The sequence below is a fragment of the Lepidochelys olivacea genome (assembly GCF_965140295.1).
Source record: "Lepidochelys olivacea isolate rLepOli2 genome assembly, chromosome: 4".
NCBI classification, from domain to species: Eukaryota; Metazoa; Chordata; order Testudines; family Cheloniidae; genus Lepidochelys; species Lepidochelys olivacea.
Genome location: NC_140414.1, coordinates 87,581,518 through 87,604,640, shown reverse-complemented (window position 1 = coordinate 87,604,640; position 23,123 = coordinate 87,581,518). Strand labels below are relative to the sequence as shown.

At 38.3% G+C, this 23,123-nt stretch overlaps 1 protein-coding gene across 5 annotated transcripts in view; it reads left to right on the top strand.

Moving 5' to 3' along the window:
• Positions 1-23,123, top strand: part of SORBS2 (sorbin and SH3 domain containing 2) — a 276,988-nt gene that overhangs the window by 190,076 nt on the left and 63,789 nt on the right. For 3 of the 5 annotated variants that reach the window (XM_084627085.1, XM_084627087.1, XM_084627083.1), the window contains 6 exons: positions 1,070-1,211; positions 3,850-4,025; positions 10,540-10,606; positions 11,755-11,799; positions 13,041-13,227; positions 20,095-20,209. In XM_084627085.1, coding sequence (XP_084483211.1) covers positions 1,070-1,211; positions 3,850-4,025; positions 10,540-10,606; positions 11,755-11,799; positions 13,041-13,227; positions 20,095-20,209 — 732 coding nt within the window. The remainder of the gene's footprint in view (positions 1-1,069; positions 1,212-3,849; positions 4,026-10,539; positions 10,607-11,754; positions 11,800-13,040; positions 13,228-20,094; positions 20,210-23,123) is intronic. The other 2 variants (XM_084627086.1, XM_084627084.1) reach the window with 1 other exon arrangement.

Below are 23,123 nucleotides of genomic sequence, written 5' to 3'. Positions count from 1 at the left end.
AAGAGTCCAGCAATAATGTACATTCTTTTTAAAACTGAGGCTTCTTGTTCCTTGCTTTTCTGCTTCACACCCTTACCTTCATATTTCACAACCACAGCTTTCAACAGAAGTAGAACATAAATCCATTCTTCTTTAATTGTTCTCTATTATACAAAACTAGACAAAGGTAGTTTTCAATGCTCGTAATTTTGTTTAGAGTTTTAAAAATAATTGCATGGAAAAAGAGACCTAGAAAATCGCAGCCTTGCCATCTTTTTAAAATGAAATTAATGATTGGCTATTATAAATGGATTTATTTTTTCAGATTCTCGACTCTATAATCTTTGTAGAACTCTCCAACTGTAGTGTGGCAGCCCAGCTGTGGAGGTCTAAAGCCATGTGGTGGTGGAATAGGACACATTGCTTTAGAGAAACTCTCTGAGAGCAAAGTTCAACTGGTTTGTGATGTCAACAGAATCCCTTATTGTACTGCTTACTTGTTTTTTGTTTACAAGATGCATTGATGCACTTTTTTTTGCTATAATATACATTACACACAAGCATCTCACAGTTGCCCATGTGCTGGGTGCCACCTTTCAAAGAAGTTTCAGCTCACTATGTCCTTTCCCCTTCAGTTTGCATACACAGTTCCACTAATGTCAGTGGGAGCTAAGTATGTGGAACAAGCTGTCCCTTTAAAGTGAGTGATCTGAGGCAGCCTTTGTTACGTGATGAGAGCAAGTTTCACTGCCACCTTCATTTTATACTGACGTTAGATCCATGCAGATATTTTTTATGCAGCTCATCCTGCTGCCTTGACCATAGTCCTTCTGTCCCCTTCCCATGACTCCAGCATTCTTCATACAAGACCTTTATAAGGACAAAGGGGGAGGCAGAGATTCATACAGAGCACATTGCACTCCTCCTATGATGAGTTTTGTATTTCAGTGAATACTGATCCCTGTTGCGGCTAAGTACCTAACAACTGGGCATTGTCTTGTGGTTGATGGTCTTGCATCATCCTTTATTTGCGATGGTACTCAGAGAGCTTTGTATGTACTTTAATGGGATATTGTTTTGTTTCTCTCAGGCCCAGATAACAGTGAATGGGAACGCTGGCACTGCTGCCAGTCCAATGAGTCACTTTCAAAGGCCTTTTTCCCCTTCTTCAGTTTACTCTCCACCAGCTTCACTTAATTCAAACATTATCATGCAGCATGGCAGGAAGATGGGTAAGCCTTTCATATAATGTTTACTTTATACATCATGCGACATGTTCTGATTTGTGGGGCAAGAACTGCAAACAGTTACCGAGCATTCCACATAAATAAAGGTATTATCTATTCATGTACTTTGGGAAAATTACAAGCAACAATACAATTTATTGTTAGACGCAATAACATTCCTAAACTGGCTTTACTACAGTCTTATTACTTTAAAGCAAGATTCTTACACATATGTGACTCTTGCAATAATTCCACTGGTTATATTGAGAGTATATTAAAACTGCATGACTTTCAGATATTCCTGAATGTGTATCAAAATCCCCTTAGGTGTCCCTTATCCTCATTAAGGCATTAGGGTCCAGTTTTGCATGGTGCTGAGTTACAGGTCCCTCAATTTGCACTATCTTCAGTGGAAGTCACCTCCTCACAGGTTGTGAGGTCTTAAGATTTTAAAAGCTTAAAGCTTTGCCAAATAAAATTTCATGTGTATTCTTTAGAGTGTCATAAGAATAGATCACACTTTACAAACATAAGGACAAGATCTCTGCCCCATGGAATTTAGTCTAAAATGATTTCTGTTTTCAAAAAAGCACATATAAGACCAAACATAATGTCTCTCCATTAATCTTTGTATGTGCAATCGTGTGGGTTTTCCAGTTTTCTCATCAACATTTGCATACTCAGAAACTATATGCACAAAAACATTTCAATATGCATAATGAGTTTGCTCCTGTGTTACATGGGAGGTCAGATTAGATGACCAAAATTGTCCCTTCTCACCTTAAAATCTATGAATTGTATAAATGCTATATCATCTGTGTACAAGTGATAACAGCAAAAATTGAGCATGTGTATCTGCACAGACAAAAATACAGGTTCATTTAAAAACACCTGATATCTGATTTAGAGATCTGAGTGTTTATTAACTATGCTTCAGAAATTGTTCCTAGACAGTCCTTTTTGAACATGATTTTTAAGAGCATTATCTCAGGGCGGTTCTGAGTTTCTGAGACTTACAAAACAATGGCCAGATCTCACATTCATTGTATGCTCAAAAACCCTTCGATGCCAACAGATTGGGCCCTGCAAGGAGCATAAGATCAGATTTCAAAAGTTTTCTAAATTTAGCATCATATATATTTGAAAAAAAGCCCAGATATTCAGACATTTGACACACACAGATGCGTACTGGAATATTTACAGGCTTTCAGACTAAGTAACTGAAAAGGTTGCGTTAAATCCAAATTCTTTCCAATAAAGAGGGAGAGAAAATATTCACATTACACTCAGAGCCGCAAATCATCACAGTCTCTTTTGTTGTGTTATATCACAGTTCTTCTAGTGAAACATTAAAGACTGCAATACCTACTGCATTGGAGGGAAGTCATAGTCTCCACCAGCAGTGCCAGAAATCTAGCTTTATGCCTAATTTCAGCCATCCTGCAGCAGAAACGTGGGTAGTACAGTACCTGCTGTTGCAAACCATGCTTATATAGTCATAAAGGCCCACTAATTAGCCACCGAAATCTGTTGCCTGAATGACTAGAGAATCTTGTTATGTTTCTTCTGTATGCAAGATTACATCTAAGCACATCACCTTATGACAGTACAAGGCTTCATATGACATGTCCCAGCATCTTAACATTGTGTCTTTTTGTTAATGACTTGCTGTGAATTTTAGAGGTAGGTAGTGGTAGCTAGTATTAATTTCAATAATTAAAAGAACAGTTGGGGAGGGAGTTGCAAAATTATCTTCAGCACCAAAAACCAATAGCAGATTGCAGTTTTCACCTCAATTAATGTAGGTGGCTCATTGGCATGTCTGCTACAGGGAGAGGCAGAGTTATTGATGTGCACATGGCATATTAGCCATATAAAGCTATTTAAATAAAGGTACTAATATATACCTTTTTATATAATTTATATATAATATAAATGTAAGGATGAAAAGTATCTGTAAAAAACATTATAGACCTCATAATTCATCTGAGTTCCAAAGCTGGTAACATTAAAGGGAGTTACCTGGGTAATTCTCTCACAGCAGAAAAGCAGGATCCAACATATGTACCGAAAATCTCTGTGGAATGTTTGAGTAAATTCATTACTACACATATAGAACAGAAATTGTTTTCAACTCTTCCATGCTTCTGGGAGCAGAAGAGTTCATACTACCGCAGAGCACTCATTCATAGTATGGATGGCAAAGTGGCAAGTTTAGTTTACAGAAAAAAAGTCTGTTCTGCTAGCTTCACTAAGAGTTTTGTTTGTCTGTGTGTTTGTCTCTCTCTTCCCTCAGCCAGCCCTTAAAAGCAGCAAAGCAAATTTTGTTTTCAAATATTGTAAGTTTTTTCCTAAAAAAAAAAAAAAAAAAGTCTCTCTTAACCTGAGAGATTTTGAGCTCAGCACAGAGGTTAACAAAATAATCCACATATGTGTAACTCCTTGAGTAGAAGGTTTTGCAGCGGAAATCCTACTAAACCCAGCTGCTCAGGCTAATGTGTAGTATTATCAGGTATTCTATATGGATGTGGTTATCAAATTTCCTTTAATGCTTGTAAAGCACTTTGAAAATGTAAAGCGTGCTCTAAGTGCTACGTATGATTATTCTATCGCTATACAACATTCTGTCGCATTATCTTTACAGACTCCACAGAGACATACTCACAGTATGCTCAGTCTGTTGGCAGCAGCACCACTCCCAGTACAATACCAATCTGTAGATCTTCAGAGGAAGAGAAGAAAGTCACAGTCATTAGAGCACCACATTATGCAGGGATTGGCCCGGTAGATGAATCTGGAATCCCAACAGCAATTAGAACGGTAGGAAATGCCAGGGAGTGTGTGTTTGTGTGTGAGAGAGAGCGAGAGAGAGTGTGTGACAGAGAGAGAACTCAGACAATGAACTGATTGTTAGTAATGGGTTTTTCACATTCTTCTAGTCTTATATAATGTGGAATAGAGTATGTGTAATCAGAAGGCTCATGAATATAATACTGTGTGTTGCAGGAAGCATAATTGGGCAACCTCATAGTTCTAGTTTCATTATAAATAGTCAGAACTGCAGTTTTCGTTCTTGTTTCTATTATTTTCCCTGCCCTTTGTGGTGTTACGCTGTAATTTCATTTCCTGTCTGTCTTGTCATTCTAAACCTGCAAAGTTGGCTAATTTTTGCGATTAGCAAATAAACCTCAGGTGCCTATTTTTTCCCTATGGCTCCTGTATTGAAATTAACAGACTTGATCCAGTAATAACCCCTTTGACCACTATCCCAGTGAAATGCATCATGACCCACCATGCTTTTCCACAATCTTTAAATGAGCAGCATGGAAACCCTCTCATTGTCATTAGTCCAGGTTTGATGACTTGCCACTAATCACTGCTTGAGCTGTCCCAGGATGTCAGACGGAATGGTTTTGTTTTTACTATGCTGAAGCATTCTTTCCACACTGCTGTCAGGGCAGCCCCTTCTGGCTGGTCCAGACAGTAGCAGTGAGTCTACAAAGGAGCAGCTCACTGGCCTTCCTGGCTGGAGGAGAGGTGTTGTGCTAGACGGAGAGAGTAAGAAGAGTGGGAGCCAGGATGAAAGCAGCAGAGCCCTTGCAGGTGAAATCTTTGTGAAGTGCACGGATGTAGCAGCTATTGGATATACTTTGCCTGCCAACACCGACATATGGGGTTGTGTAATTGCCAAGAGCTGCTTCACTGGATTGAAAAATTAGGGGGAAAACAGGAATTGATGGAGAAAAGCAATAGGAAAGATTTCAGAATAAGTGGTAAGACTGGGATATTTTGTGTAAGGGGGAGGAGGAAACTCTAGCATTTCTTGCGTTCCTTTCCTTTGATTTCGGCATATACAAATGATACAATAGAAAGCTTTTAAAAAATGAGTAACTCGCATTAGAGCCAAGCTATAGCTTCCCATCCCTACTAAGCAGACGGCCCTGCCTTTTGTGTAGGAAGTTATTGTTTTGTTGTGCTTTTTTTAAGACTAGCAGACTGATTCCATAAGGTGGATATTAATTATATAAGAGTATAACTGAAATCCCCCAAGTGTATTTAATGTGGCTGGCAAGCTGCCAACAGTGTATTTGACTTCCAGATCTGATAGTCTCAGGCTCTTAAGATTTTCTCTGAAACTCATGTATGCCATTTGGACTTTTTTTTTTTCAAGTTTGGGATTGCTTTCTTTTCAGCTCTGTGCTGCTGCATCAAAAACTTATGCAGCTTGTAATATTACTGTTATGTAAATGAGTCTCATGACCCGAGTGAGTTAAAAGTTACGGTCTGCTAGGAATATACCATGTAAATAAGAGAGTGAGAGAGTGTGTGTGTGTGTGCTGTCACTTCCCTCACACCCCACAGGAGTTAGCTGGAAATGAGAGTCAGTTCTCAAGGTACTGATCTGAATATACACTTTAAAGAAACTTTAAAGATGTGTAGATCTGAGCATATCCCAGCAGTGAGAGAATGAAGGTGGTGGTGGTGTCAGCAAACGTCCTGCACCATCCCATCCCTCAGAAATGCAGCACCATCCAGGAACATACAGAAGTGCCACGGCAGCGTTTTCAGTGAACAAGGGAAAACAGGAGAGTAGCACTTGCTCTGTTTTCCAAGGGTCATTGGGCACCCAAATATCCAGCTTGCCCTTCAGTCTTCTGGTGGAGGGACCTGGATGTTTCAGTTCAGCTTATCTCAGCAGTACAATGAAAGTTTCAGAGTTTCTTCTATAGATTAAAAAGACAGCTGCCTGCAGAGTGCAGTAAACATGAGTTCCAGTGTAGTAGATAACGTTAAAAAAGTCTGCCCCAAGCCACAGATGGCTCATCACGCTGATGTGGTTTAATGTGCGTCTGTATCTGTTTCCAAAGCTAACAGTACACGAGGGAGTTAAGTGACTAGCCTTGCATCCAGCCGTCTTTGACTTTCTTAACTCTGTGGTTAGAAGTTGTCCAATAAAAATATTATCTCACCCACCTTATCTCTCTAACCCTATGGATCAGGTATCCATTTTGTAGCTGGGTGAACTTGAGGAAGTCTTTCAGTGTGAGTTTGAACCCACAACCTCCAGGATTGTACTCAAGCCCCTTAACTGCTCAGCTACTGCACCTCATTGTAAATAACATAACTATTGTATATTGAGACACTGTGCTGCACAAAGAGAGGCTTTCAAATGAGGGTTTAGAAACAAACTTTTTGCAGAATGTAGTGCTGATGATCTCCTCCCGTTTTCCCTTTATGCCCCCAGTCCTCAAAGCTCAGTGCTGTCCTGCCAAGAAAGGCTGGATGAAGCTGTCTTCAAAATCCATCCTTCACATTTCTGTCTCTCAAACTGGAAGCAATCACTGCAAAGCTCTCCTTACTCCCAGCATCAGAGTTTGTTGCCTTGATAGTATTTCAGCCCCTGCCAAACCAGGAAGCATGGGAGTAAGCCAAATTCTGGCACTCAGACCCTTGCATGTTAAGGTACTGCAATACGACCAAACTACCAGTATAGCCCCCGGCATTTTGAAGTGCCAGGGCAGAAAAACTTAGACTTTGGAAGTTTGGAACTTTGGAAGTTGAGTTTTCCGTCAAATTGTCAGCTGTGATTTTAATCCAGTTTTCAAATTATCCAGCTAGTTTGGGAGCAAAATAGTATCTATACTGTGTTATTGCTAAGCGTTTGAATCTTTGAGGATGAGGAAAAACAAGATAACTGTAAGAATCTAATCATGTATGTCCTCAAATTTGAGCATTAGCTATGTTGTTGGAGATCTCTGTTTCTTCAGCTTCTATAATATACCAATATTTGGGAATAAGAATTTACAAACACAAAATGTAATGTTTCCATATCAGTAAGAAACAGAACTTTTAAATCAAGCAGTAAGTGAATTAGGCTATTTTCCTAAATACAGTAATAAATATAATATGTGCAGTATCAACTGTATCCACAAGCAGAAATTAAAGTGGTACTGTACTAGACATCACTAAATTTAAATACCATTACTATGGTTCTAACCAAGAAAAAAGTCACTAAAATGCAGTGTGACTGCATATTTTTTATCCACAGTATCCAAAATAATTGTTTCACAGTTAACTATCAAATTATTCTGTATACTAAAGAGGCCTTTCTTTTGTGTGTAAATAACAAAATGCAGTCTGACCAGATTTCCTTCACTTACGCAATGATGGAACATTCCAGCTAGAACTGATTTCTTTTAAGGGATTTTACCCACTGATAATTAGGAAACATTTTAACACAAAGCACTGTTTAATTATGGGTTGCTTCATACGTGAAATAGAATGTAGGGCAAAATGAAAAAAGCTCCACTGAGAATCATAAATGCCTGCTTTAATTGTGCGCTTTCTGATGGATTGTTACAACACTGAAAATGATTACAGAGTCTCCCAAGTACTACTTGCAGATTTTTCTTTTCTTTTTTACTATCTTTTCCTTGATTATTCATTCAAATATAATAACTGTGTCTCACCATTTAATTGTAATAAATGCAGTGCATGTGAATCAGCATGGTATCTAAAATGACCAGATGCATGGGTGAACTTGGATAATTCACAGTGTAATGCATGGCTTGTGGAGTTAGCTAATGTAAATTGAAATACTATATTTTAAAAAATTGATTTATCCCTCCTTAACTCATTTAATATTTCCCAAAACATAGGGTCAGAGAATTGAAGGGCAAAACCTGCTCAAGTAAACAAAAACATGTTTGGGAGAGGAGAACTGAAACTTAATGATATGATGTCATGTCCTGTCCCGTTCTCCCCCCCCCCCCTTTCCTGGCCCCATGAAAGCCTCTCCACATGTATTCTACATGATTGGATTTCCATAGATTTGGAGGGGATGTGACTGTCAGCAAGGGCACTGGGCCTGGGGACATCTATGCACCTTCATTCTCTGGCAAACTGTGAGGACATAACCATAATGATGAATGGTGACACTTTTGCATTAATTCCCATAGATTTTCACCACCATCCATTCAAACTCAGTTGGAGGCTCATTTCTGGCCCAGTACAAGCAGGGAGATGTTGGTGGCATGAGTCCATTGGCTTCTTCATAAATCAAGCTCAATTATCCCTCCCCAGAGTCTTGCAAGTACAGAGATATAACCAACCCTTGGGAATTAATGTTAACAAGATCAGAATTAATCCCTGTGAGTTAGCAATTAGCAATTTTGTGAGACCTAATATTTTTTTCACAAGAAGTCTTGCAGATAAGCTTTGTGATAGGGAGTAGTTTCTGTCCGGTTACTTACAATGATAGCTCCTCAAAGTGCAGTTTTAGGGGTTAACAAATTAGAGGAGTTAAATATAAGGTAATGACTATAGCAAGGAGCATTTAAAACAACAAAAAAGTGCCTCTTTTAACATAAGTAAGCAAACTGCTGTTTTAAAATATTTATTAGTGACTTTAAAAAGATGGTGAACAGTGAGGTGATAAATATTCAGATGTCCAAATTCTGTAGGTTAATTTGGACTAGAGAAGACTTTGGGGAACTTCAGTGGGTGAATGTGACTGGGCAGCATGGTAACAGATAAAATTCAACAATGGCAAATGGAAAGTAATGCGCATTGCAAGGTATATAGTGAACTTTTGTGAGGCTCCAAATTAATTATCACCACTCATCTAGCAATGTGGGCTTCATTGCAGACATCTGAATAGGAAGCTCTGCTCATTGCTCAGCAGTGGTCACCAAAAGCAAACAAAATGCTAGGATATAAAAAGAACAGGATAGAAAATAATCTTGAAAATGTTATTTTGCTATTATATAAATCAGTGAGCTCTCCTCACCTACAATACTGTTTCAGTTCTGGTCATCCTATCTCAAAAAAGATATTGCAGAAATAGAAGGGGTTCAAAGATGGATGGTGAAAGTAGTTAGAAGCCTGGAGAAATTTCCAAAGAAAAAAGATTGGAAACTGAATAGTCCCAGTGTTTTCAGAGGAAAGAATGAGAGGAAACGTCAGAGAGGTGTATCAAATAATGAGTGGTATTCAGAAGGTAAATTGAATGTTCCTGCTTATCCTTTCTCCTGATACAAGGACCAGAGCAACAAATGTAAAACTGATAAAAGGAAATAATTATGCATTATGTAAAAATAGTAACATATGGAACTCATTGCCACGATATGTCATGAAGGTCAAATTCCTAGTAGCATTAAAAAAAGATGTTTATACAGGTAATGAAAATTTCCACAGCTGTATTCAGTAGCAATTTTATTTTAAGATAATTTCATGTTCACCACTAACTGCCTGGAGTTAGGAAGAAATGTTTCCTGTGGGCTGGTAATTGCCTACTGTTAGGTTTCTTGCACTTTCCTAGAAATAGGGCACTAACAAATTCACGGCCCATTTTGGTTAATTTCATGGTGATAGGATTTTAAAAATTGTAAATTTAATTATTTCAGATATTTAAATCTGAAATTTCACATTGTTGTCCCTGTAGGGGTCCTGCCCCAAAAGGGGTTTGTGGGAATGGGGGGTCACAAGATTATTGTAGGGGGGTCTCGATATTGCTGCCTTTACTTCTGCGATGCTAGTGGTGGCTCCTCTGTCTTCAAAACTGGGCTACCGGAGAGCGGTGGCTGCCAGCCGGGAGCCCAGCTCCAAGGGCAGCGCCGTCCCTAGCAGCATCGCAGAAGTAAGGATGGCATAATATGATATTGCCACCCTTACTTCTGCACTGCTGCTGGCAGAGTGCTTCCTTCAGAGCTGGGCGCCTGGCCAGCAGCCGTCACTCTCCGGCCACCCAGCTCTAAAGGCAGCACAGAAGTAAGAGTGGCAATGCTGCAGCCCCCCCCCCTTTCAAAAACCTTGCAACCCCCCTGTGGTCCTCTTTTGGGGTCAGGACCCCCACTTTGAGAAACCTGTATAATATAGGGTGAAATCTGTATAATATAGGGTAGGAGTTCACAAAAGACCAGATTTCACGGTCCGTGATGCATTTTTCACGATGTGAATTTGGTAGGGCCTTACCTATAAAGCATCTGGTACTGGCCACTGTCAGAGGCAGGGCATTAAATAGATGGACCACTGATCTGGAATGGCAATTCCTATATTCTTAAATACTGTCTTTGTATCCAGGAGCAGATTCCAAACTCCAAAAGATATTTAGGGCTGAGTCAAAGATTCATAGGAAACCTTGCAGCTGTACAGTGAATAAGAAAGTGTGTGTGTGGGAGGGATCAATAAGGGACTAACCACAATGGGCCAAATTCATCCCTACTGAATCTCTTTACAAATCAGTGGAATTACAGTGGAGATGAATTTGATCTAACATGACACCACTGATCTTTTTGTTTCTTTAGCTAATTGTTGTAAACTGTATTTTATTTAGACAGTTGACCGGCCAAAGGATTGGTATAAGACAATGTTCAAGCAAATCCATATGGTTCACAAGCCTGGTAAATATACATTTTTCTATTTGTTACATAACTTTTGGTAGCATTAAGAAATGCACTTTCCCTGCATTCTGGTGGCTTGCTCTCTGATAATAACAAAGCTTATGATCACTGACTTGTAGATATTGAAAAGAGCCCAATGGGAATTTCTCCAAGCTAAGTCAATGTGACGAATGTTATTACGCAGAAATGTTTTTCCAGCAAACGGCTATGTACTTTTCTGATGGATTTATTTTTAATACTAACAAAAAATAAAGGAGAAAAGCCTATCTGATCATGTACAGCACAAGAGGTCAGTGAGATGTTCTGAGCAGCAAGGAACATTGCCTGTACCCATCTTCAGTCTGAGTGACCAGGACTTGGCTGGGTACAGGGTGGTCATTGCTACCTTCTGTTACAGAGCTCCTATGTGCTAGAACAGTGAGGCCTACTGAATGAGGAAATATGCTGCCTTCACTTATTTTCCTCTCTCCTCCTATTAATTTCTAAATAAATTATTTTTTGAAGAAAAGGAGCCTCTGACATATGATTAGTCTTATAAATATCATATTTTTGCTTACTCTCCCTTTTATCCAAGGATGTCAAGGCACTTTACAACAATAATTATGCTTCATTATACCTCAGTGAGGGAGGGAGTTGATATTATTCCAATTTTACTGATTGGGAAATTGATGTAGCTAGGTTGATTTGCTTGCGGTCATAAACGACATCAATGCAGGATCAAGAATGGAAAAACACCAAAATTATGTCTCCCAGTCCCCTGCTCTAGCCACTGGACAGCATTGCTAGATGTAAGAAGTTGCTTTTCATAGTAGGAATGATACGTTGCTGTCCTGTAATAAGGGGAAAGAGAGAGGAGAGGGAATGGCTGGGATGAGATGGGGGTTGAATAGAAAAGAATGAGTATAACTCACAATTTGGGGTGAACCAGTAACTGTGCAATCTGGTGTCATGGCAACAATATGCCATTCAGATAGGAAGATAAAAATAGCCTGTGATAAGTGTAAAGGGCAAAGACAGACTCCAGAAAACACGAGGGGTGAGAGCTGATTGCCTACTGATCTTCTGTTTGTATTTGCAAAGACAAAGCTGCTTACTATGATATACTGAAAGCTATTGCACTACTGTAACATATATATTTCTCTTTATAGACGACGGCACAGACATGTATAATGCTGCATATGCATATAATACTGGTAGGAGTTATTCCCTCACTTCCAATGAGTCTTTTGTTAGTGTTAGCAAGCAACAGTGGTAGCTAACCACTTAGGCCTGCTCTTATTAAGTTTGTGTAACAAACAAAATTTCATCATTCTTTTTTATTTCTGTTTGTGCATGTTTGTGTCTTTGTTCACCAAATGTGGCAAAGCCTCATTTTGGTTTCTTTCTTACTACAGAATTAATCAGACATGTACTGCAGATGTGGCCCTCTCAGTGCAGATGGGATATACTGTAATGTTGTAATCTCTGACTAAATTATATTTATTCTCACTAATGATAGTGAACAGTTTGAGTCTTGAATATTAAACTAAAGAGTAAAGTGCAGTATGAAAGTGTTAACTGTAAATACATATACAGATGAAGATAAGCACGGTGCAGTATGTTGTATACAACTGCCATATTTTTAGATTATACTACATTAAGAATACCAAATTATGATGCTTCTATTTTGTTATCTTATTAATTTTTCATTCTGGAATTGACATTATTTAGCACTAAAAAAGTAATATATTATTCCTATAACAGATATATAAATTTCAAATCTTTCAGAAGACGGGAATCATACTGCAGAGATATTTTACTACAACAAAAACTCCTTATCATGTGAATGAAATTTACACACACAAAGTATTGTATGTTATGCAAAAAGCACTTTTAAGAGTTCTTTAATTTAAATTTTCATATTGCTTTCAATGGGGCTCCCATGCTGATATTTTATGTGTTATCAAGAATATGTGTGTATATCCAAGGTTCATGACCCAAATGGACTCTTGAGAGCTTAGCCAAGACATTTGTCTGGGTAATTGTCCACAAATCTAATTATGTAGAGATGCTCTTACATACAAACCCAAAGAACATTCATTAAAAAGAATGAAAAAGGCGTGTCTATTTCTTTTTCCTTCTCAGCCTATGACACCAATAACAGCTGAGGGCAGGACAGTTCTGCGGGACTAATAACAGGTTGCAGTTAATTGCACCTCAGACATTATCTCCCCCCAGCTGGTGATTAATTCCCATGTAATGTCCTGAGCCTCTGGGGGTGGGGCAGGTAAGAGGGGCCATATATAGTTCTATAATAATTATTTGAAAATGCACACAATACTCACCGATGTGTTTCTAAAACTTACAAGGTTTCGATGTCCCAGATTTGTTAAATGAATGTTTGGTGTTTTACTGAGATGCATTTTGGTTGTTTCTATGTTCTGTTTTACTTTAGGTAGCTACAGCCCATCCCTCCCCACTCAGCCACACCCTGCTGCAAAGACACAGACATACAGACCATTGTCTAAAAGTATTTCTGACAATGGCACTGATGCCTTTAAGGTCTCCTCCCCGATACCTCCTCCACATGTACCACCTCCGGTCCCACCACTTCGTCCAAGAGAGAGGTCTACACTAGAAAAGTAAGCAGATTTCCTGGTAGGGGGAAACAGTCTATAGTAAATACAACATTGTAATCAACTAATAAAAGTAATGGCTGTAGAAGTAGCATGAGACAGTTGGGTTTGTGATCATCGGGAGAACTGCATGGTGAATTGCCTGGCAGATACGAAGGTTGCGGTCCTCTTGAGACATATAGATAGATGTATATGCAGTGCCGGGTAGGTGCCAGTGGTCGTGGTACATTTAGGTACCAGTGACATAGGAAAAGAAGGATAGAGGTCCTGGAAGCCAAGTTTAGTCTACTAGGTAAGAGATTAAAGTCCAGGACCTCCATGATAGCATTATCTGAAATGTTTCCAGTTCCACCCGCAGGCTCAGTTAGAGAGGCAGAAAAATTGCATTATCTCAATGTGTGGATGAGATGATGGTGTTTGGAGGAGGGATTTAGGTTTATTAGGAACTGTGGAACCTTTTTGGAAAGGAGCAGCCTGTACAGGAAGGATGGGCTCCATCTAAACCAAAATGAAACCAGATTACTGGCATGTAAAATTAAAAAGGTTGTAGAGGGCTCACATGAATCAGACAGAGACACTCCTTAGGAAGGGATTTATTAAAGGGGATATCCTGTATCCTAGTAAATAGGACTGGATAGAAGTTGATAAAGTACAGGCAGGAACTGAAGAGAAATAGTCAACTGAAAAAGAGTCCCATTCAATTACATTACATGAAGGAAGATGACTAAATATTGACAATTTTTATATTTCCACACTTAAGCCATTCTTTTTAGGTGACAAATCTGAGGCACTGCCCCAGATTGAGGTGTCAAGAGAAGAGGTTTTGGAACAAATTGATAAATGAAACAGTCATAGAATCATAGAATCATAGAATATCAGGGTTGGAAGGGACCCCAGAAGGTCATCTAGTCCAACCCCCTGCTCGAAGCAGGACCAATTCCCAGTTAAATCATCCCAGCCAGGGCTTTGTCAAGCCTGACCTTAAAAACCTCTAAGGAAGGAGATTCTACCACCTCCCTAGGTAACGCATTCCAGTGTTTCACCACCCTCTTAGTGAAAAAGTTTTTCCTAATATCCAATCTAAACCTCCCCCACTGCAACTTGAGACCATTACTCCTCGTTCTGTCATCTGCTACCATTGAGAACAGTCTAGAGCCATCCTCTTTGGAACCCCCTTTCAGGTAGTTGAAAGCAGCTATCAAATCCCCCCTCATTCTTCTCTTCTGCAGGCTAAACAATCCCAGCTCCCTCAGCCTCTCCTCATAAGTCATGTGTTCCAGTCCCCTAATCATTTTTGTTGCCCTTCGCTGGACTCTCTCCAATTTATCCACATCCTTCTTGAAGTGTGGGGCCCAAAACTGGACACAGTACTCCAGATGAGGCCTCACCAATGTCGAATAGAGGGGAACGATCACGTCCCTCGATCTGCTCGCTATGCCCCTACTTATACATCCCAAAATGCCATTGGCCTTCTTGGCCAATAAGTCACCAGACTTATTGTCATAAGTCATAAGTCACCAGACCAGAAGTTATTCACCCAAGAATTCTGAAGGAAATTAAATATGAAATTGCAGAACTGCTAACTGTGATAGTGTACATATTGCCTCTCTACCAGATGACTAGAGGATAGCTAATGTAACTCTGGTTTTTAAAAAAGACACCAGAGGTGTCAAGTTTGCAGATGATACAAAATAAATGTATATAGTTAAGTCCAAAGCTGACTGAAGAGTTACAAAGGGATCTCAAAATGAGGTGACTGGGCAAAAAAATGGCAGATGAAATTCAGTGTTGATAAATGCAAAGTAATGCATATTGGAAAACATAATCCCAATTATACATAGAAAATGATGGGGTCTAAATTAGCTGTTATCACTCAGGAAAGAGATCTTGGATTCATTGTAGATAGTTCTCTGAAAACTTCTGCTCAATTTGCAGCGGCAGTCAAAAAAGCTAACAATGTTAGGAACTATTAGGAAAGGGATAGATAATAAGACAGAAAATATCATAATACCACTATAAATCCATGATATGCCCACACCTTTAATACAGTTTGCAGATCTGGTTGCCCTATCTCAAAAAAGATGTATTTGAATTGAAAAAAGTACAAAGAAGGGCAACAAAAATTGGGGTATGGAACTGCTTTCATATGAGGAGAGATTAAATGACTAGAACTGTTCATCTTAGAAAAGAGATAACTAAGGAGGTATATGATACAGGTCTATGAAATCATGAATGGTATTAAAAATTGAATAAGGAAGTGTTATTTATCCCTTCACACAACACAAGAACCAGGGGTCACCCGATGAAATTAATGGGCAGTAGCTTTAAAACAAACATAAGGAAGTATTTATTCACACAACGCCCAGTCAGCCTGTGGAACTCATTGCCGGGGGATGTTGTGAAGGCCAAAACTATAACCGGGTTCAAAAAGAATGAGATAAATTCATGGAGGATAGATCCATCAATGGCTGTTAGCCATGATGATCATGGACACAACCCCATGCTCTAAACCTCTGACTGCCAGAAGCTGGGACTGGATCATCTGATAAACTGCCGTTTTCTGTTCATTCCCTGTGAAGCACCTGGCATTGACCACTGTCGGAAGACAAGACACTGGGCTGGATGGACCATTGGTTTGATCCAGTATGGCATTCTTATGTTCTTATGAGAACAAGGCCATGACTCAATGGGGCATTCAGATATTAAATGATGTTATTGTTCCAGTGTGGGCACCATGCTTGATGCTGTCTTGTCTGGCACTGGTATTTAAGGAGCCTAGGAAGTCTTGTGCAAATGATACCTTATAAAGCATATTGAACATCCATTCTTTTCCATGGAACTGACCTGCCTCCTGTATTTCAGAATGATCCAAGCTGTAGTGACCATTTCTCACTATGACTTTGTGCTGATGCATAAAAGTAGTTTGAGACCTTGGGTACATCTGCACTCCAAAAAAATCACCAGTGGTGGCAAGTCTAAGAGCCTGGGTCAACAGACTCTGGCTCACCAGGCTCACACTGCAGCACTAAAAACAGCTTTGTAGATGTTTGTAGAAGAACAATAACAGGCTTGACAAAGCCCTGGCTGGGATGATTTAACTGGGAATTAGTCCTGCTTCGAGCAGGGGGTTGGACTAGATGACCTTCAGGGGTCCCTTCCAACCCTGATATTCTATGATTCTATGATTCTATGTTCCCATTCAGGCTGGAGCTTGGGTTCTGAAACCAGGTGAGATGGGTGGGACTCAGAGGTCCAGCCCAAACCCAAATGTCTACATGGCTGTTTTTAGCCCCATAGTACAAGCTGTGTGAACCCATCTGAGATGTTTGTGGGGCACATCTTTGGAGACATGATGAGGAAAATTCCATATCCTCCTCCCCCTTTCCCTATCTCTTCTTTTGAAGCAGAAGAAGGGTTTCAGATTGAAGGGACTTGGGCATTTTCTCCCCATTTTCCTGCCTCTCTTGCTGCAGTAGCACAAATCATAGTGTTGGAATTAATATTCAGCCCCCCCAAGAGCTAAATCCTGTTAGTTCAGGAAAGAATCCCCTCTCCCTTTAGTCAAAGAAGATCAGATTAAATGAAAAGTGCTGTACTATTTATTGCAATTACAAGTTCCAGTGCTGGAGCAAACTTTTTATTTTCATACATGCAGACCCTAGAAATTTCAGCACAGTTGCAAGTACTATTTCAAAATCCAGTTTTACATTAACTATTTCTAAATATTAACAGCAATGCGTTTTAAGAAAACAAAATGTGCCATATTCTGCTCCAAGTTATGGATGCAACCTCCAGTATCTTGCATGCACCATATAAATGAGAGCAGAATTTGGCCCATTCTGTCTTGTTGATAGCAGGAAATGTCTTTTATATCTATAAAAGGAATGCTATGCAATGAATAATAAACTTTATCAGACACTGAATTTGAAAAACAACAATCAAACAAAAAATCCCTTAGTAATCTACTGAATGTATTGTAGGAAAAGAAAATTAGGAGCTTTTGAACATTCAACCAATTGATCCTATCATTGCAGCTTTTCAAAATACCTGTATATAAATACTTTCTAAAAGATAACTAATTTGTTTTACTCTATTATCAGTGTGAGCAAGGAGTAGAATGTAATGTATTTTAATCTCATAATATTGTAATATTCTGTGATCATATAATAATGATTTTAATAGCGCGAATGAACCACTCAGGAGTAAGCACTTGGACCCAAGTTTAATTGGTTTGGTTTCTGTTTTAAGAAATGTCTTATATCAGGTGAAAATAAATTGCTTTTGCTTTCCTGTCTGTCTTCTGTACCTTAGGGCCTTAGTTTTTCCAGAACTGGATACATTGTTTAAGCTTGATGGCTGTTGCCATGGTCTGGTTGGCTAGGGCAGGATAAGAACCTCTACTAGCGATTACAGTGTAGGTGCCTCACAAAGGCTTTTGTTAGCATGCCGTACAGAAATGCAGAACCGCTTACCTCTACCCAAATTCTGGAGTTGCGGTGATAGTCCTGCCACCTGGCCAGATAGAGTGAAGATCCTTTTAGGAGCCAGGAACCAAGGTCTCTTGCAATTCATTCTGCTTGGAGGAAACCATTCCAGCATTAATTTGGATATGTCACCTCTCTATTTTAATCTTGTGGATGATGAGACTGACAGAAGAAATCCAAGTTCTCCAGATTGGGGAATTCTGAAGTCTTTAGCTTTGTGTACTCATGACCAGTCAGCCATGGCACCAGCATTAAAAGAGTGAGTCTTTCTTGCCACTAGGAGATTTTTAATTGTCTATGAAACCAAAGCATTTAAACCCTCACCTAAGAAGGTTTAGGGTCCACATGCATAACATCTTTGGATCTGGGAGGCAAGATATGGTATGCTTCACATTATCAGTTAAACAGAAGAAGTCACAGCACATAAGGGTTTAAGGGCTAAAAATTGTAAATGAAGTAAAATGAGTATGAATGTAAATTTTAATGGCATCTTTTAGTCTTTAAAATGACTTAAATTCTCTGAATTATTTTGAATAAAATGCAGCCTATACAGAACACATTCTTGGGAGGTATAATTTCAATTTTCTGCTCTGAAACCATAATTTCTTCCCAGTTAAAATATACAGTAAGTGAACGAGGTGGTTTTACTTTGCTTGAAATGTACAATAATCCAACAGCAGAGATATCTGAATCCCAGCACTTGCTCCTGCAAACATACCTGTGCTGTGTACTTTCAACAGAAAAGCTACTGTATGGATATTTTTTTTAAGCACATGATAAAACATGACATGTGCTTTGCTTAATGTCAGGTCACTTCAAGCTATGTCACATCATATGATGCAACATAGGCTGACATAATTTACCAAGGTTTGCTAGCTTTTACTGTGAACACATGCAGCAATTACCAGTGACTCTTCCCCATGAGTTACTGGTGGGCCATTTGCCACATTTCTAATTAAAAAGACACGTAGGCTGCAGTCATCCTAAATACAATAAGGCTAGCGATGGCAAAAACTGCCCTGAAATGAAAGTTCCTGCCATTATAACAACTAGCTGACAACCACGAATGAAATGTAGTCCAAATAAGTGCTGAGATATTATGGTGAGGGATGCAATATAAGAAACTAATTAAAATAGAATACAAGTGATTTCTTTTAGTGGATAGCACCAACAAGCTGCTAGGCAATTTATAGTTATGAAGATAATGGATGAAATCTTGGTGCTATTGAAGTCAACTCCCATTGAATAAGTAGGACCAGAATTGCACTCAAGGTGCCTGACCTGAAGAGCTTATAAAGATGAACTGAAATGATCATTTATTTGATTAAGCAAACTTCCAGTTGAACAGTGTATCTGGACACAAACAAGTGAGAAGAATACAGCTATAGATCAGCATACAGAGCATCCATTATACTATTTTCTTTAAATATTGTTCCTGAAGTTATCGAGCATGAAACATTTTGCTAACTATGTAATTTAATCAGTATATATTTGTGAAAGCTTTGTCCAGTGACTAAAGCATTTAGCATTTACCTATACAATTAAAGCGTCTTTAAGTTTTACTGGATTTATATGTACGATACAATAAATGCTTCTGATGGCCACCAGCATTTTAACTACTGTGTCATCTCAACCTGCTCAGAGCTGATACACCCAGTATAGTGGTAAAAATACTGGTTGTATCCTGTCTACATTACCACTCCCACCATTGCTATGACATATGGAACAACAGTGGTGGGAAATGTATATCAATAATTGATATCAATATCTATAATAATATTGTGAGGGGATTTAGTCATGTTTACTACTTTTATTGTACATTTCAAATGCATAAAAACCTTTCTATATACATTTCAGATTTACTGTGGAACAAACATTACGCTAGCATCTCCACTATTGCTATCACCAGTAAAGCCGCACCAGTGCTAGCAATAGTAGGAAAGAAAAAGGCCAGTGTAGACACAGGCATAGACACATGGAGTAAGTTACGGGGGCTAAGCTTTGCTTAATTCATATTCCTTCCCTTTGAGGGTTATGTCTTTGTCTTAATATTCTATTCATGCATTTTGGGCCAAATCCTGTTCACTTTCCTCTTGTGAATAGCCCCTTGAAGTCAATGGACTAACTGTGTGAGTAAGACAAACAGGATTTTATCTCTAGTATGTACTAAAAATGTAGAATAAAATCCACATCCAGTAGACTAAAATCTGCATGTTTTCTGTCATTGCGGAACCTGGTGAGGTTGGTTGTAACTTTCATGATTGAGGGTGGGAAGAGAGAGCAAGTTGTATGGTGCAGTGTAACTGCTGACATATGTATATGCCTTTTACAGAGCTGCAGTGTTGGTGGAAAAGACAATCCCGCTCAACTGTTTATGTTTGTTATTTAGAAACGACTGGGATCCTCCTGACAGAAAAGTAGATACCCGCAAATTCCGTTCTGAACCAAGAAGTATTTTTGAATATGAGCCGGGAAAGTCATCAATTCTTGAACATGAAAGACCGGTAAGAGGTGTATATGAAACATGTTCCCACAACAAAAGGCTTAGTGAGAGTTAAATTTGTGCTTATTATTTTAACTGCAAATTATAACTAGTTAGTATTGAATATCCACTTTTGTATTTGGAGTTTGGTCAGCTCACATGGAAAATTCTGCCTTGATCCTCCTGGATGGTTGTGTAGATAATTTGGGATTGGTTTGATTTACTTGTACTTGTTGATTTACTTGTTAATTTAGCTTCTTTGACATTAAAAAGAAGTCAAAGAATCACTGTGAGAAATTAACCTCCTTTTAGATTTCACATGTTAGATGTAAGTTCATGGAAACTACTTGTTGCAATTTGAATGCATATCCAGCACTCAGTTTGTCACCTGGTTACAATAATTTTATCAACACATATGATTAACATAGGAGTTATGCACCTGCCTGTGGTGGTAAGTCACTAGATAGTCCAGAAAAAAAATCCTACACTGTGTTGTCTGGATATGTGCCTAATGGTATCCTCTCAAGAACATTGTGTTGCCTGTACACTAACCTGTGACTAAAAAATTTTTATTGCTGTTTTCTGAGCCATATGTCTGTAGTTGTGAGATTCCTCACAAGCATGTCTAATAAGGCTAAAATCTAATGCTTGCAAAATTATCACTAATCTAAGTTTCCATTCACTGAAAAGGCATATGCAACCAGCTCTTCTACTGTACCCTGGTAGTGTTCCAATACCCCGTCATTTATGGAGATTGATGCATATCATGTTATCTTTTTTCTGCGAGATGCAATGGTTGATGGAGTCATGTTTTAAGGGGGAGTTTATGTAATTATTATGCATAGTATTATAATATTAATATTATAACATTATAATATAATTATTATGTTAGTATTATACATAAATTCAGAGGTCTCATTTTATTAATCGAAAAATAAATAAATGTATCGCATGCATGGATTGTGGCATATATAGTATGTCAACAGTATGTTAAATAATTGCACTGATGGCTCTGTTTCATCATATTTCTCTATGGTTTATGTAATAATGTGTGTCCAGTTAACTAGCTTCTATAGCAAGCTGTGTGACTCCATGAAATAGGGCTCTTACAGAACTGGGACTTTCTTTCAAAGGGAAATTTCACTTTTCAGCACAGGCCATTTAAACTGACTGAACTAATTACTAGTTCTAATGATTTACCAAAATGTCCCTGACTTATGAGAGTTGGTAATTTTATTGTCAAGCTGAATTTACAAATCTGTGAAAAAGTAATTATACTTTTGCTGAGTGATTTTTCTATCACAGTGGCTGTATTACGGATAGGGTCATTTACCAACCTTTTCAATTGAAGACAGTCTTCAGCAAGTGAGAGGTGGCAGGCTGAAGGTAAAAACTGACTTTTTGAAAATTAGAGATATTTCATGTGAGGACACACATCTCTAATAAATTTGATTTTCTGGTATGAAAAATAAATAAGTAATTTCATACTGGGCCTTCAATGCTGAGGAATGTGATAATATAATTTTTCAACTTTAATAGAGATATGATTAAATAAGTTTTAAGATTTTAAGAAAATAAGATTTTTTATCTAAAAATATTTGACCATTGCTGGAAATTTCTTAAGCAAATAAAATAAGCTTTTCCAGTAGAAAAACTTTCCTCTTTTCTGATTGGATGGGGAGGATTTGGGGCCTAATCGTGCAACCTTTTCTTTCACAAGTAATCCTTATACAGACTCTTTGCAAGTCAGTGAACTACTCCAAAGGTTGCAAGATCAGACATGGCTGATGTAGTTACAGGCAATCATCTCTTTGCACAGCAAGTGTTCTCAAAATGTGACAGTGTAACTACAGTATTAATAAATTCAGGGGAGGGGAACATTTCAATGCTATGTATTTCAGTTTTCAAAATAGTAATGAGGAATTTATGTAAAATACAGTAGCAAATACAGTGTGCTGCCCCTAAGATGGCTTCCTTTTGAGCAGATTCTAAATTCACACAGTGCTAAGCTATCAGAATAACATCAGTTTAGAAATTTCCACTGAGTAACTGTTATTGATTATAAAAGTTAAGTTACATGAAGTAATATATTGCTTTTCTGGCAGAATTACAATATTAATAGATGAAGGAAAGGCAGTATGCAATATTCAATACATTTAGATTTAATTAAAGCATTGTATACTGTATTCATTAAATCTTACATGGCAAATTCAATTGAATACTGGATAAAAAACTAGACAAAGGAAAATGATACATGGCAGTGTATCAAAGTTAAGAGAGTAGAAGAGTCTGCTAAAATCTATGTTAGGTTCAGTATCATTCAATATCTTCCTCAGTGATCTAGAAGAGGAAGTGAACAGAATGCTAGTGAAATTTTCAGATGATACTAAATTGTGACCATTTCAAAGAGACCTAGAGAGATTAGAAACATAAGAAGAAAATAACAAAATGAGATTCATCTTGGAAAAATGCAAATTAATATGTATGCAGACAAATAATTCAAAAGCCATGTACTGAATGGTAGGGAGCAGCCTGGGAAACAGTAATGCTGAAAAAGATTTATGAGTGATAGATTACAAAATCATTTCTGATTTGCTATGTGCTATGGATACAAAAAAGGCCAATGCAATTTAAGGCTGCAGCATCATGTGTGCAGCAGCCTCACATCACAAAGGAGGGAGGTAATAGGTCCTTTCTGTGTGACTCTATTGTGACATACCTGGTATGTTGCTTTCAATTCTAGGCACATTAGAAGAAAGATATTGACAAAGCTGAGGGAGTCCAGAGAACAGCAACAAAAATGATAAGGGGATTGGAGCAGATTGGCTTATGAGTAAAGATAAAATGACTGAATATGCATAGCTTGGTAAGAGACTATTGAGGATGTCTACCAATACTGAAGAGTATAAACCATGAGGAGGAAGAGGAATTATTTA